The 14,506-nt window shown below is 25.5% G+C and overlaps 1 protein-coding gene across 1 annotated transcript; it reads right to left on the bottom strand.

The window, feature by feature from the left end:
- Positions 1-3,937: 3,937 nt before the first annotated feature.
- LOC119689112 (inositol-trisphosphate 3-kinase homolog) lies at positions 3,938-14,271 on the bottom strand. Its single transcript, XM_038103854.1, has 4 exons — positions 14,233-14,271; positions 13,086-13,184; positions 5,555-5,676; positions 3,938-5,099 (listed from the first exon to the last, which is right to left on the bottom strand). Exons 1-4 carry the CDS (start codon positions 14,248-14,250, stop codon positions 4,283-4,285), a joined length of 1,056 nt encoding a protein of 351 aa, XP_037959782.1. The 5' UTR covers positions 14,251-14,271; the 3' UTR covers positions 3,938-4,282.
- Positions 14,272-14,506: the final 235 nt, after the last annotated feature.

Genomic DNA, 14,506 nt, shown 5'->3' with positions numbered 1-14,506 from the left:
TATAAATTATGGTCACTTAAGAGTTGGTTGTTTACTTATGTGTATATGAAAGTGAACTAAATGAGAATTATGAATGAAAAAAACAAAAACAAAAATATTTAATTCGAATGTTCCTTTTATTTGATTTAATTTATAAGTTTATTTTGAATATGGGTCACTCTTTAACAAATTGAATTCATCTCCTCTGATTTCCTAAAAGTTCAATCAATTATTTTGAAATAATGTGTTTACAATGCTAATTGTCAAAATCCCATGGGTCCATATATCCAAGGAAAAAAATTTCAATTTCAATTTCAAAATTTTTTACAGAGATACGGGTCTTCTTATTTTATATAAGCCGTTTATAAAAAAAATGTCAGCCAAATCAGAGGAGATGAATTCAATTTGTTAAAGAATGACCCATATTCAAAATAAACTTATGAATTAAATCAAATAAAAGGAACATGCGAATTAAATATTTTTGTTTTTGTTTTTTTCATTCATAATTCTCATTTAGTTCATTTTCATATACACATAAGTAAACAACCAACTCTTAAGTGACCATAATTTATACGTGTACTAATTTTAATATAAACTGTTGTATTTAGTGTAAGATGAAGTTAGATTAATCCATGAACCTAATATGAAGTCAGTATGATATAAATATATCACTTACATATGAATTGTCTGCAATATAAATTTACATTCACACAAAATAAAAAAATTTCTACGTAGTTAAAAGATACGTATACAGGCCTTTTCTGAATCGCATGGGAATGGGAGTTTGTTCCCTTTTCCGAAGTTTGCTATTCTGAACCGCTTGGAAATGAGAGTTTTTTTTCCCCAATTTTGCACAAATTCTTTCGCAAGCAAATTGTTTGGGAGACAAGTTAAAAAAGTATTAAAAATAGTTTAATTTAATATGAAAGTAACTGAAAATGATCAGATTTTTGAATATATTTTAATAAAACTATTATTATAATAAAATTATTATAATAAATTTAATATTTTCTAATATTTATTTATTTTTTTTATTCACAAGGGTTGATTAGTTTTTCGAATATATTTTAATAAAATTATTATAATAAATTTAATATGACTAAATTTTTATTTAATATTTTATTTTATTATTAATATTATTATTATAATAAAAGTATTATTATAAGTGTAATATATTTAAGTTTTTATTTAATTATTTTATCCGCAAGTGTTTTTTTCCCCAAATTAAAGCGTTAACTATTGTTATTTAAAACAATAGATAATGAAAGGAGAAAAATTCTAGGATGAATGGGATTCCTAGAATAATTTAAAATAAAGTTTTGCAATTATGCTTCTTTTAACTCAAATTTTAGTTAAAACATTAATAATTCCAATTAATAAAAAAGATATTTTACTTTGTTTTATTGTATGTAAGAAAATAATAAATTATATATATATTTAAATAATAAAATAAATAAATAAAATAAAAATGTTCTACTATTTATTTATAAAATATTCATTATAGTCATTTCTGATCATAAGAAGTGCCATAGTTGCCAGAATTTAACAAAACAAATTCGAAACTGTTGTTGTTCCCAAAACTACTGTCTCCCAAGCAATTCAGAATAAGGAAGTTGTGTTTTTGGGAACAGCGTAGGAATAGGGAGTTTTGTTCTTTGGGAGTATTCGGAATTGCTATGATAATGTTGTTTTTATTGCAATATCGAATTAAATATCGATTTAATTCCGAAAAATTCAGCTCACTATTTTTACTAGATACCTAATTTATCTAGCTAAGATATGATGTCATTTTAATAGACTGTGTACATCAACAGTTAGAATGAATGCAGTGTAGAGAAAAAGCGGTTTAAAAAACAATTCGAAACCTTCATGTGGCTATATAAAGTGGAGCTACACTCATAATGTATATTCAAAGAATGATATACATATTTTAGAAGACAGTATTACAAATTGAACATAGAATGTAAGCAAACGGAAAATCATAATAATTGCCAGATTCTCTACAAAACCGTTTGTAGAATACAAACGTCTTTCATTGATGACTATATAATGATTCAGCAGAACTCTCTTAAGCGGACATGTGGTCTTCTTGAAAATATTCTATATTCGCATCGTACTGGTACCGGTAAGAAACAAGTGATAATTTATGAATCTGATCAATTTTCTCTAAATTCGTTCCAATATTTATTAATTTCCTTAATTGGAGTTATGAATAAAAATGCAAGTATTTTGTTTAAATTTTTCTACAACATTTATTTAAATTCTTTTTATTTTTGTTTTTTTTTTTGATAGACACTTATTTTTTTAAATTGAATATAAGCACATTTATTATTATGTATGCATACAATATAAGCACAAGTACAAACTTATATACTAATTTTATAATTTCTTAATATATAATTATATACACGTTAACATATCAAACTATTTAAATATATTTATATGTATATATACATGGTTTACATATTTAATTTATTGAAATTTTAATTAATTTTGTTTTAAAAAGAATATAAATTAAATAGATATATATTTTTAAAATCCTTCTACTTCAAAAGACTGTATTTAATTGTAAAATAATGCGAAAGTATTCCTTAAGTCAGATAGTGAGGCTATATTATATATATATAGCTCTTCTGTATAAATATACTTTTAAAATGGTTTTAGTACCATTTCTATATATTTCATATAAAATCCTTATTTCTTATATTCAAGTTATTGTTAACCTAATAATTTTTGGTTACACGTAAGACAGAGATAACTTAACCTATAGAGATGTCCAAAGAAAGCATTAAATTTTTACTGGCATAAATGAGCTTTCTCTCGCATACGTCTATTGGTGAGAATTTGTCGTTAGTGAGAATTTGATTGTAAATTTTTTATTTAATTTTTACAGTTAAAATCAAAACAAAGCTATACGTCTCTTTACATTAAAAAAATATTAATAGATTGTTTAAAGATTGCATAGATACGGTTACAAAGCGTTTCTTGCGGCCATCCTTATGATTTAGTTATCTCTGCTTCGGGTTTCTTTAAAATTCCATGATGTGAATAGTAATAAAAATGTAAGATTAAGTTATACAAAGCTAATGTTTAGTTAACAAGTTCAAATTGTTAAGTATTAAATAACTGGAATACAAAAAAAAGAATTACTACTAATAGTTACAGGAGTATTTGAGTCTACGTGCCGGAGCCACTCATTTATCTCGGCTCCTAACAGGAACTATACCAACTACTCGTAATGTAATTCAGTTCAATAAGGAATGGTAAATAATTGCAAGTGCTTTTAAATCAGTGTAATTTATAATAATTTAAAATATGAAAAAAATTTCAATAAAGTAAAATGTTTAAGTCTTTATAAATATCCTCTTGCCACATTTAAGTATTTATCTTTCATATTACAGTTCAATTACTGTTAATTTCCAATGTGGAAAATGATTCATACAAAAAAGGTTAATGAATCAAACATATATAACTAAGTATTAATTATTTAAACATAATACTATCAGCTATAAATGAGATACTCTTCGGGAGCATTCCGGTTACTCGCCTGCACAGACGATAAAGTGTCAATTGTTCCTGCCAACAGGTTCTATAGTATACCAGGCAGGTATGTATTTCTTTAACATTTGTCGTCCATATTCTTAAATACAAATATTTAGTGGTACCTTCTCAAAGCAATTAGTTATGAGTTAAAAAAATGTAGTGATAATGAAGTTTTTACTACAAAATTTATTATGAAGAATATCTACAAGTTTAACTGTGGATACTCTATGTGCTATAGTAGATGAAAGATAAATATATATATATAATGCCCATTCAATATATATAAAAAATTAAATACTATTAGCAAATAATATATTTTATACTAAAGTAACATATTTAATATTTAGTAATTTAGTAATTTAGTAATTTACAATTTAAATTTTTGTTATTGAATTAATCTGAACAAATTCAATTCAAAAAAGTAACAATTCATATCAGTCTTATTGGCAAATAATAATTCTCACTTGATGAAAGCGAAAGCCTGTACTATGATGATTTGATTACTATAACTATTTGTATTTTCATGTGTTCGCATGCAAAATGTAAGAGAAATGTTCGGTGGTTTAAGCCTAAAACAGAACGCACTTTCACACTCGCTTTCTCTACGTCTTTCTCTCTCTCTCTCCCCCTCCCTCCCTTTTCTTTTCTATGCATTCACATTATTATAAAATCTAAAATCTAATATGCTTAATATATAAGATCTATACATTTTTTATCCCTCTAATAATACAAATTCGATTAATATAGTTAAGTTTTGTTTTTAAATTTGCAGGCATTTCCGTATGCTATTGCTTGTATAAACGGCTTCGAAGGCATTTATAAGTTCATCCATTCCTTTGAGCAAACCTTCCTCCCGATTACCAGGCTGCCATTCAGCGCGATGTGTAACATGAATATCAACTGGCAGTTGTCTGGATTTCGCAAAATCAATTAACCAAACGCCGACTTTTTCATCGTCATACACAATAAAAATGCTGGACCCAACAATTTCGTGCCGTTGAAAGAACTGTGATTTCTCTATAACGTTACGTATATATTTTAAACGTTTTATAAGTTCTTTATGGACACTACGCTTAGCATTTAGAAATTCTTCAATAGTTTGTTCGATCTGCTCATCGGTGCAGACAGTTTTTAAGTCTTTGACAGGTGAACGTCCTCGTAACCGTATCGCTTCTATTCGAAAACCCTTTGTTTGTGATGATGATTTTGATTCACGGAATGTCATATAACGTAATTTTGTAATAGCTTGCGCTTCTCGTTCCTCCGCTGTTGGTGCATATGGATCTACTGCAATCATTTTTTGATATAGATCCGGTCTTATGGTTTTGTTTGTTACTTCGCTTTCAAGAAATGTGCGGCAACCCATTTTTATGTCCATAACACAGGGATCCTTAAAACCACTGAGTAGGTCTTGAAGTTCGATAAAGTGTTCACCATTCATTTGTAAGGTACCATAGAATTGTGGTATGATTTTGGCGGTTTGTGTTTCTTGGCAAAGTAAATTGTAGGCTTCCACTTCACTATCCGCTAAGCTGGTAACACGCTTACGAACGATACCAGTGGTGGTGGGTACGATGCTGAAAAGAAAGATAAAAGATAAAAATTAGTTACAGATTGGAATATTGCCACTAAAGAGTAGTTCTTAAGTTTAAATAATAACGGTGAGTATAGGGAGAGTACTTATATAAAGAAATGAAAATGATAACAAAATATTTTATTAGATTGAGAACAAGAAATTGTTTCTTCCTGAAAGTTCATGGTAATCTATAATATTTTCGTAAAAAAAAAAAAAACAAGTCGCAATGGGTTGCCAATTTTCTGGTGTCGTTTTTTAAACTTGAAAAGGTAGCAAATATTTCGATATAACTGTTATTTATAGAACGATTAATACTAAGGGCTGGTTTCACAGTTGTATTAAAAAATGCCAAAGTTTTTAATTTTACTGACTTAATTGTTACTTAAGCCAGTTTTTAGACTTAAGTTAGGACTGTGAAATCGACACTAGGTGTTATAAAAAAATTATTTTATTTACCTTTCTGGGTGACCCGATAACTGCATCCAGCCCTGTGGTTTAGTAAAGGTATCACTTATATTTTTACTTTGATTTTGTTCAAGGAGAGCAGGTGTAGCGGGCGCACTTAATTCCAGAGCATTCTAAAATACAAAAAAAAAATGTGTTATTAGCAAAGTTATATTTTTATATATATATGTATATAATCTAATGTATTAATTCACTACTATAAATAACAACAAACTTATATTATTAATTTAATGTACTAGTGTTAATTTGATTGAGTAATTTTTATAATCCTATTGAGTAGTAAATAACGTTAACAATACATATTGTGACTTATGATTAAATGAGATTAGTGGACGTTAGCACCTGGTAAGATACATTGGAGAATCTGTCTGGAAAGGTACATTACTATTACCCCTTTTTGTTTTAATTAACACCGAACAGATATCAACAAATTATCCCTTTGTCATTTAGATTCTTTCAAGCTGAATAGTTTTGATGAGTTTTGATAACTTTAATGTACTTGGTGTTTACTTAAAACCTTTTATCTTAAAAGATAAAATTTATGTGTCCATACCACATATGTGATGGGTAAGAAAAGCTATGAAATTCTAAAATTGCATCAAAGAAATTGAAAGAATAGATTTACATGTTGGTATAGTCAATGGGTAAAAGTGTTTAAATGATTTTCGTGAGGAACCTATTGGTAATTATATGCTTGGTTAAGACAGATCCTTCCTTGATATCGGGATGAAGTAATACGTTAACTGAGCTTATATTCATTAAAATGACATGAAGTTTTGACGATATGTCATTGAGAATTTATTAGCATGTAATTACCAATAAATGGACTTTACTATAAACATTTTTATATTGTACATACATCTATCTATTTTTAAAAAGTCATTTTTATGTTGGATTCCATTATATTAATTGACAAAATTTATAACAAAATGTACAACATATTGAAATACACTACAACTTTTTTCAAAACAATAGTATATATTGTAAAGATGCATACATATTTCATATGTATATATATATATATATATATATATATATATTATAGTACTTGTTAAAATCAGTTCATTTCATTTTTAAAATAGAAGAAGCTATTATTCAATGCTAATTAAGTACATTTGCACTTCGATGAGACTATTTCATTCGGAAAGATAATTTCTGAACTACGTAAAAGTATATGTCGAAATCGAGATGATAAGCAATGCACTGATAAATGAAATAGGCTTGACAAACTTATGTCTGATAATGTAATAAGACATTAACATTTCACGATTTATAGATTAATATTTCAAAATCTGAATCTAACAAATTAACAAATTGATAAGCCCTTTACATGTTAGAAGCGACTGTAAGGCGCCACTCAATAAATTGCAGTCAGAAGTAATAAGTATTTGGAAGAGAAAAGTAATATACGAAGATGTTACCAATAACGCAAGTCATATTTTTGTCAGTGTAAAAAATGAAAATATATATAAATTTAGAACATGTGATACACGAATATATAAACATAATTATTATATGTAGAATATAAATATATAAATGAATATATATATATATATGTATATATATTTAATTTATATATATTTGTATTCATATAATATTTTAATTGCTTTATATTATCTATAGTGTAATTAAAAATACAATATACCATATATATCATACAATATTAAACAATGTTTGAAAGCCCAGAAGCAAAAGAAGAAAACTAATAGCTTTTACAGAATACGAATACAAAAAATTAACATTGAAAAAAAAAATTAATACGCAATTGAATGTTTGTTTAACCTTTTAATATTATAATAAATTAATGAAATGTCTTATATTAATAAATTAATAAAATGTCTTATAATAAAAAATTACTGAAGCTAAACAAAATTTATGATCAAGAATGTGTGTCTTTACATCGTAGACCTATAAAATTGAAAATTAATCATAGAAAGTCTAATGCTATTAATTTTTTTCCCAAAAAATAGCAGACGAATGCTAGACTAAAGCACTAAAGTTTAATTGATTTACATGTGTGTATATAATTAGAGTGTAATGCTTTATTAAAGTGTTTTCATTTGATATATACCGAAACTAGAATATGACTGAATACGAACACAAATCCAAAAACGGTATTGGAATATTTATTGCTCAATATTTTATAATTTTCTTAATTTTTGTTACTTGTAATTAACCATTTGACATTCATATTTTTCTATTACATATTGTGAATTAAAGAAATAAATATTTAAAAAATAAAATTTAATATTATTTTGACACTGGTACGATTTCAATGTCTATTGTGACGACGAAATTTTACGAAATTTTTATATATTAGGTTTTAATGTTGTACTTCACCTTAGAGACCTATTTTAGGAAAACTTTACACGATAGGTGCACAATGTTAATTAGTTAATAAAATAAAGTTATAAGAAAAGAAAAAAAAAAACTTCAAAAATTAAGTTAACAAAAACATAGTTAAAAAAAAGAAGAGATATGAAAATGGTTTATTTTATAAAGTAACATAATCAATTCTGAATGAATATGCAGGTATAACTCTATAATATATTGAACGGACACTTTTCTTTGGTAAACAATTTAGCTGAGACCAAAAAACTTTTCTTATTATTATACGAAACAACTTAACCCAATGTTTCTTAATGTGAGCCCAAGTTTTGAATAAGCCAATAATATTTTATACATAGCCTTCGGTAAATTTTAGACAATAATGGATGCCATGTTGAAACAACGAGACATCCATTTTTATTATTGTTTAAGCAAGGAAAAAACCAATTGGTTTTTGTTAAACACTCAATTGAACTGTTAACCTTCTCCGAACGTTTTTTGTATATTTAATGTAGTGGGCTTAGTACTTTTTTTAAGGTCCTAAATGGGGGGTTATTACGAAAATGGTTGAGAAATATTCCTCTTGAGCGGAAAAAAAATTGGCTGATAATGCATGTTAGCCAACTATAGCTGTCACGGTATTAATTAAACAAATAATGTTTATTATTATTAAAGTCCAAAAGTTTGTAAAAAATCCAGACGTCTTCGCTATACTTTTTTTTAATGATAATACAAGTTTTTTTGTATAGGGTTTTTCTTAAATAGTATTTCAGTTAAGGCACCCTCCCTCCCTCATGAATAAAGAAATCACCTAGGAAGTTGATGGACTTTGATAGACAAGTAACAAACTGTATTCATATCAAAAACAATATATTAATTTATATATATTTATTATTGCAATTTTTTAAATAATTAGTGTATAAGTAAGGCACAAGATTATAAAAACAAAATTAGTTCAATAGCGTAAAATTGTTTTTTTTTTCGATTTTTTCGTTATTTCTAATAATTTTCTAATAATTACTTATTTATGACGAAATAAATTTTAAAATTGTTGTCATGTCTACCTAAACTGCGATTAGAAATTAGAGAATATTAAATTCAAGTAAAAGTAATTAAAAACTATGAATTGTCTAATAATAATGATTTCGCAAGTTTATAGATTAATGTTCGGTCTTTGATTTTAAAGTCAAATAATGTGAATTTTTAATAATACATAATACAATAATAATACAATACTTTATATTAAAGTAAAAACTACGTCACGTGTTTCGAAAATTAAACTTTATTCACTTTTTTTTTATTTGAATATACAACAATTAAGTTAATTGTTTAATATTTTATAAAGAAAATATTACAAAATTATTTATAATTATTGCCTATACAAATTACAAAATTATTATTGCAAAAGTTTGGCACTGTAAGGTCAGCAATACTTCAATGCAACAATAACAACAAAATAATATTTTGCACAATAAAATATTTCAATAAATTTATAAATATTGAGGCGTAAAATACATTACAAAAAAATATTGTAAATAGTGTAAATATTTAAATACAAATATTTACACTTCATTACATATTAATTAAGTATCATAGTATATAGTATATATCATATAATTTTATTTTCAGTTTTACGGTTATAATATTTTTTTCTTATTTACACATTTGTTTATTAAACTTATATATTATTATATCATTTTTATATCACATAAATCTATAATGGTTACAGGTTCCTCGGAGAGGTATGCAGATCTGAGGTAAATTATTGCTTAGTCTGATGAAGTGATAAACAATAATACAGTCAAGGCGTAGAGAGGGGTTATGAAGAAACCTCGCAGTTAATAGAGAGTAAAAGTGCTCAAGTGCACTGACTCAACTAGACTGAACATAATGATATAATATATATAGATTTTATTATATTTTTATTTATTTATAATTTTAATAATTTTTTTTATATATATTTTTTGTTTTAGTTAATAGCTAGGAAGGTTATAAGGATAATTTGTAGGTGTTATTTAAAGGTTCCTATATGGTCCCACTATAACACCATACAAAAATCCAAATGGTTTATTAACATCAGGAGTAATGCCTGATGTAGTTTTTAATAAAAGTTCGTATCTTTAGTTAAGATCTACTCGAAAGTAAGCTACTATGTTGGACATGTGCTGCGGATATCTACAAAGTATACCTGATACTTTCTTCACCTTTCTTTCACTGCAACGCCTATAAGTGTTAAAGGTAAAATTCAATCCCATAGATTCGTTTAATTTAGTAACTAATTATTTTAAAAGTTTTATTGTTTTATTTTTTTAATATTACCATTATTTGAGCTTAAATGGACAAGACCACCGTTTCAACCTACATTAATATCAAAACAAAAAAAAAAAACAAAAAGTAACTAAAGTATTGCATAATTAAATCAATTATGGACTTACAAGAAGAAAGTCCTGTACAAGAAGAAATTATACATGTACTAAGTGTAATACGTTATTTGTATCTATAAATAAATAGATTGCACTAACTAGCATTAAGTTACCAAGTTATACCATTATAGATATGGTCGATATAGTTGTAGCCCTACTGAGGGCTGTGTGGTACATTGCTAGTGAATTCGTAAGTTACGAAAGTAATCCTATTGGCTCATAAGAGTTTAAAAGTAGTGCTGGCCTCCTATTTGGTAACGTTCATTACATTGTGACGTTGGGTTATAACAATACTTTTTGAAACGCTTTCTTGACAATGTCGGATATGTATATAGGAAATATTCTAAATTTATAATCATATATAACTTTTGAAAAAGGCACTTTGTTATGCAAATATGTAATTATGTATGTAAATAAACCATACCGAAAATGAATAACGTAAAAGACAGACTTACAGAAGACTACAGAAGATTCTATCGAAGGGGTCATTTAAATCCATTCGTAAGCTATTAGTAAGATTAAAATTAATCATATCTTAAAGTTAAAAACAAGTACAATCCTAAGTCTAGAAACGAGTGATGTATATATACAAAGCACATTTCAAAGCAATTAGGCATTTGTAGTGAGGCCATCTGTCGGCACTTTCATGCAAGGATAAAGTGGATTCTACACTGATCGTCGATACATTCACACAAAGTGTATTTCAAAGCAAACACTGATTTGTAGTAAGGACACATATTAGCAATTTCATGCATCGGTCAGGTGCAAGTCAGGTACCGAAGTCTATACATTTAAGTAAACTAGTATATGGTACATACTGAAATAAGCAAAAAATAAATTGATTTATTGTTATTAGCTAATTTTTATGCACTTCACTTTCGCCTACAACTTGCTAATCTTATATAATATAATAAAAACTATATATATATTGCATTGTGTGTCTGTCCGTCCTATACGTATAATAAAATGTATCTCATCAGTGTACTTGTACCTTATAGAGTATATCTGAATTGGCAAATTATTTTGTATTGTTTACTCTTATTGTTTGTTATATATTCGTTCTCATGCGTCAGTGTTAAAAACAATAATTGTTTATGAAAATATTTATATCTTTATTTCGCATTGTATTATTATTTTGTTTATTTGCTCTGCATTTAAATGAGTTCACAGCAAAAATTGCATTTTAAATGTGTTTACTAGTTGAATATTGCTTTAAGTTTATGGAAAACTTTGCATTTCTTTCTAAAATTTAAAATTCAAATTTAAATATAAACAAATTTTAGTTTTTAAATAATATATTGAAATGAAATCATAGCGAACAAGTGAATTAAACATGTAAAGACCAATTTTTTAAAATATAATATTTTATAGTGTAAAGATCAGTAAAGACCAATTTTTTAAAATATAATATTTTATAGTGTGAATATATTTGTATTAATATACAGTCAAACTTCCATAACTCGAACTTTTATAACTTGAATTTTCTATAACTTGACCTTAATAGGAGTGCAATAGGATTTATAGAGCAGATTATAAACATTTATAAAATAATTCTTTAACTCAAAGTCTCCATAAGTCGAACCTTTTCTTTGCAAAATAGTACTTCGAGATATGGAAGAGTTTGAGTGGATTAATAAATTATATTTTACTTATGTTAGGTTAGATTTAAAGTTGAGTTTTTGGAAGACTTCCCAGAGATCGCTTATGCATCTATTGCGTTACGCTAAAGCTTTTGTTATATGTATAATAATATGTACATACATCTAATGATTTCATCTTTCTATTTGCAAAGAGATTTTGTGATACCCATTTATATCTGATGCAAGAGTTATATGTCTATACTTCCAACGATTTCATTTTTCTATTTACAAAGAGATTTTGTGATACCTATTTATATCTGATTCAAGAGTTATATGTCCATACTACTAACGATTTCATTTTTCTATTTACAAAGAGATTTTGTGATACCCATTTATGTCTGATTAAAGAGTAACTAATTTATTTTCTTTAAAAACTTTTTGAAGTTTTTGATATTAGTTTGTGACAATTATTTAGGAATATATTAATTTAAAAAAATAATTTAAAAATGATAAGCATTTATAAAAATAATTTTAAATACGCATAATTTCAAAGTTTAGTTTAGTTTTTTTATTTAACATTAACATTAATACACAATATATTGTTTCATATTAGTTTTTCTATTTTTATTTTTAACTATACATATTGTATAGCCATAATCAGAGAACTGAAAACAACAGTAAGAAGTATTCAGGTAGGTTATCACGTTGATAACTAGGACCTATTTATTTCTATTGATCTATTGTGTTAAGGTATAAAACTTAATAGTTTTAAAACATTTTAAAACCTTTAATAAAGTTCTAAGATATTCTAGATAATATATTGCGCATGTATTGAATACTATATATTATTACAATAACTTTATAATTTATAATTTATAAACAAAATGAATAAAAATTTATAATAATAACAAACACAAAAATTAATTTAATAAGTTGATAAAAATAAACTAAAATATTTTTTTTTTTATTTCAATTCATGTATTTAATTATAATCTGTTGTTATTTAAAAATTATGATGTTAACGTTTTATTAGTATAAATATAATTGCTTTTTAAAAATATTTTTTTATTTCATGGTACTATTGCACAATAAATTATATCACAATAAATTTTTAATATAAAAAAAATTGCATTAAAAAAAAATTGCATTAAATAAAAAAAAAAAATAATTAAATTTGCATTTAATACTTACAATTGCTAAAAATTTTAATAAAGACATTTGATTTGTTGGCAAAATATCACGATTTGTTAAGAAATCAGCAAGATTTTCACAATTTTCCAAATTGATTTTCTGAAAAAAAAAATAAAAAAATTATATATAACCATAAGTATATATATTGGCACAAAAGATCTTTTATCATTTTTCAAAAGAATAAAAATATACATTAAATATTTAAAATATATTTAAAAAGTATTGTGTATAAAAATATATAAAAAATTATATTTTAATAAATTATATTATTATTATAATATTATATTTTATATTTTTATTTTATTTTAATTATATGTATATATTTTAAAGTTAATCTTTTTATTTACATTGTCAAAAAAAAATGCTTTGAGATAAAAAATATATTAAGATGTAATTTGTACCAGATATATCTTATAAATTTGCTAAAAGTTAAAAGCTATCTTACAGATAGTCAGCAAGTGTTTGGAGATAACATAACCCAGTAGCAACTTTTAACATAAAAGTGTTAGAAATAATTTAAGAAAGATAATAATTGATGACCTAAAGATGTTTTGAATATATAAGATTTAGAGTAGTTAAAAGCTAAGTTATTACTTTCAATAAATCGAAACCGATTAGTGCATAATGAAAGGCAAGACAAGAGGCTAATATTCTAGACAGAACAGATTGTCGAGCAAAATATGCAGACATGGATGATGAATTAAAGTAATTAATTGAAATACTGCGTATATCTCTCACATATCTTCCCCAAGGAGAAAGTTATGTCCACCAAATACATAACTTCAACTGGTTCTTTGGAGCTCCCATGGGGCGTTCATCGGCGCAATATACTGATGCGTGTGTGAAGAACACTGTGATGTTAAGTCTACATGGCAGGTAATCATATTAAACTCTGGACCTTCATGTCTCTATCTATCTCTGGCATATGCTCGTTTCTATTTTAGCAGTTCAAATGTTGACGTAGTTATTTAATTATAAATAAATTTTAAAATGGTTTAAAGATGCATTAAATAAATATAAATAGTATATTCATTAATTAAACTTTCTTTTATAACTTTTTATAAAACTAATGCAATACTAACACATATCACAACCAACTAAAAAATTAACAAATATTTTAAATATTTAATATTTTAATTAAAGCAACCTTGCACTCTCTCTGCATTGAAATATAACGAAATTCCAGTATGTACGTCTTTATAAATTTACAGAATTCAGTTAACTAAATGTCCAAAAAGTTGAAATACTTGTATATAAAACTTTATTTAATCAGTAATTTAGCCACAAACACAATTTTGTGAAGTATCCACAGCACTTCTACTAAAATAAAAACACATGATTCTATATAGTAAACATATACGATATACTCGTTAATGTTAATAAATGCTTTATATATATACTTCAACTTTTTACCAAGATCT

This window comes from Teleopsis dalmanni, chromosome X (genome assembly GCF_002237135.1).
Source record: "Teleopsis dalmanni isolate 2A chromosome X, ASM223713v2, whole genome shotgun sequence".
Classification (NCBI taxonomy): Eukaryota; Metazoa; Arthropoda; class Insecta; order Diptera; family Diopsidae; genus Teleopsis; species Teleopsis dalmanni.
The sequence above is the reverse complement of the archived record's forward strand: the minus strand, read 5'-3'. Positions and strand labels throughout refer to the sequence as shown.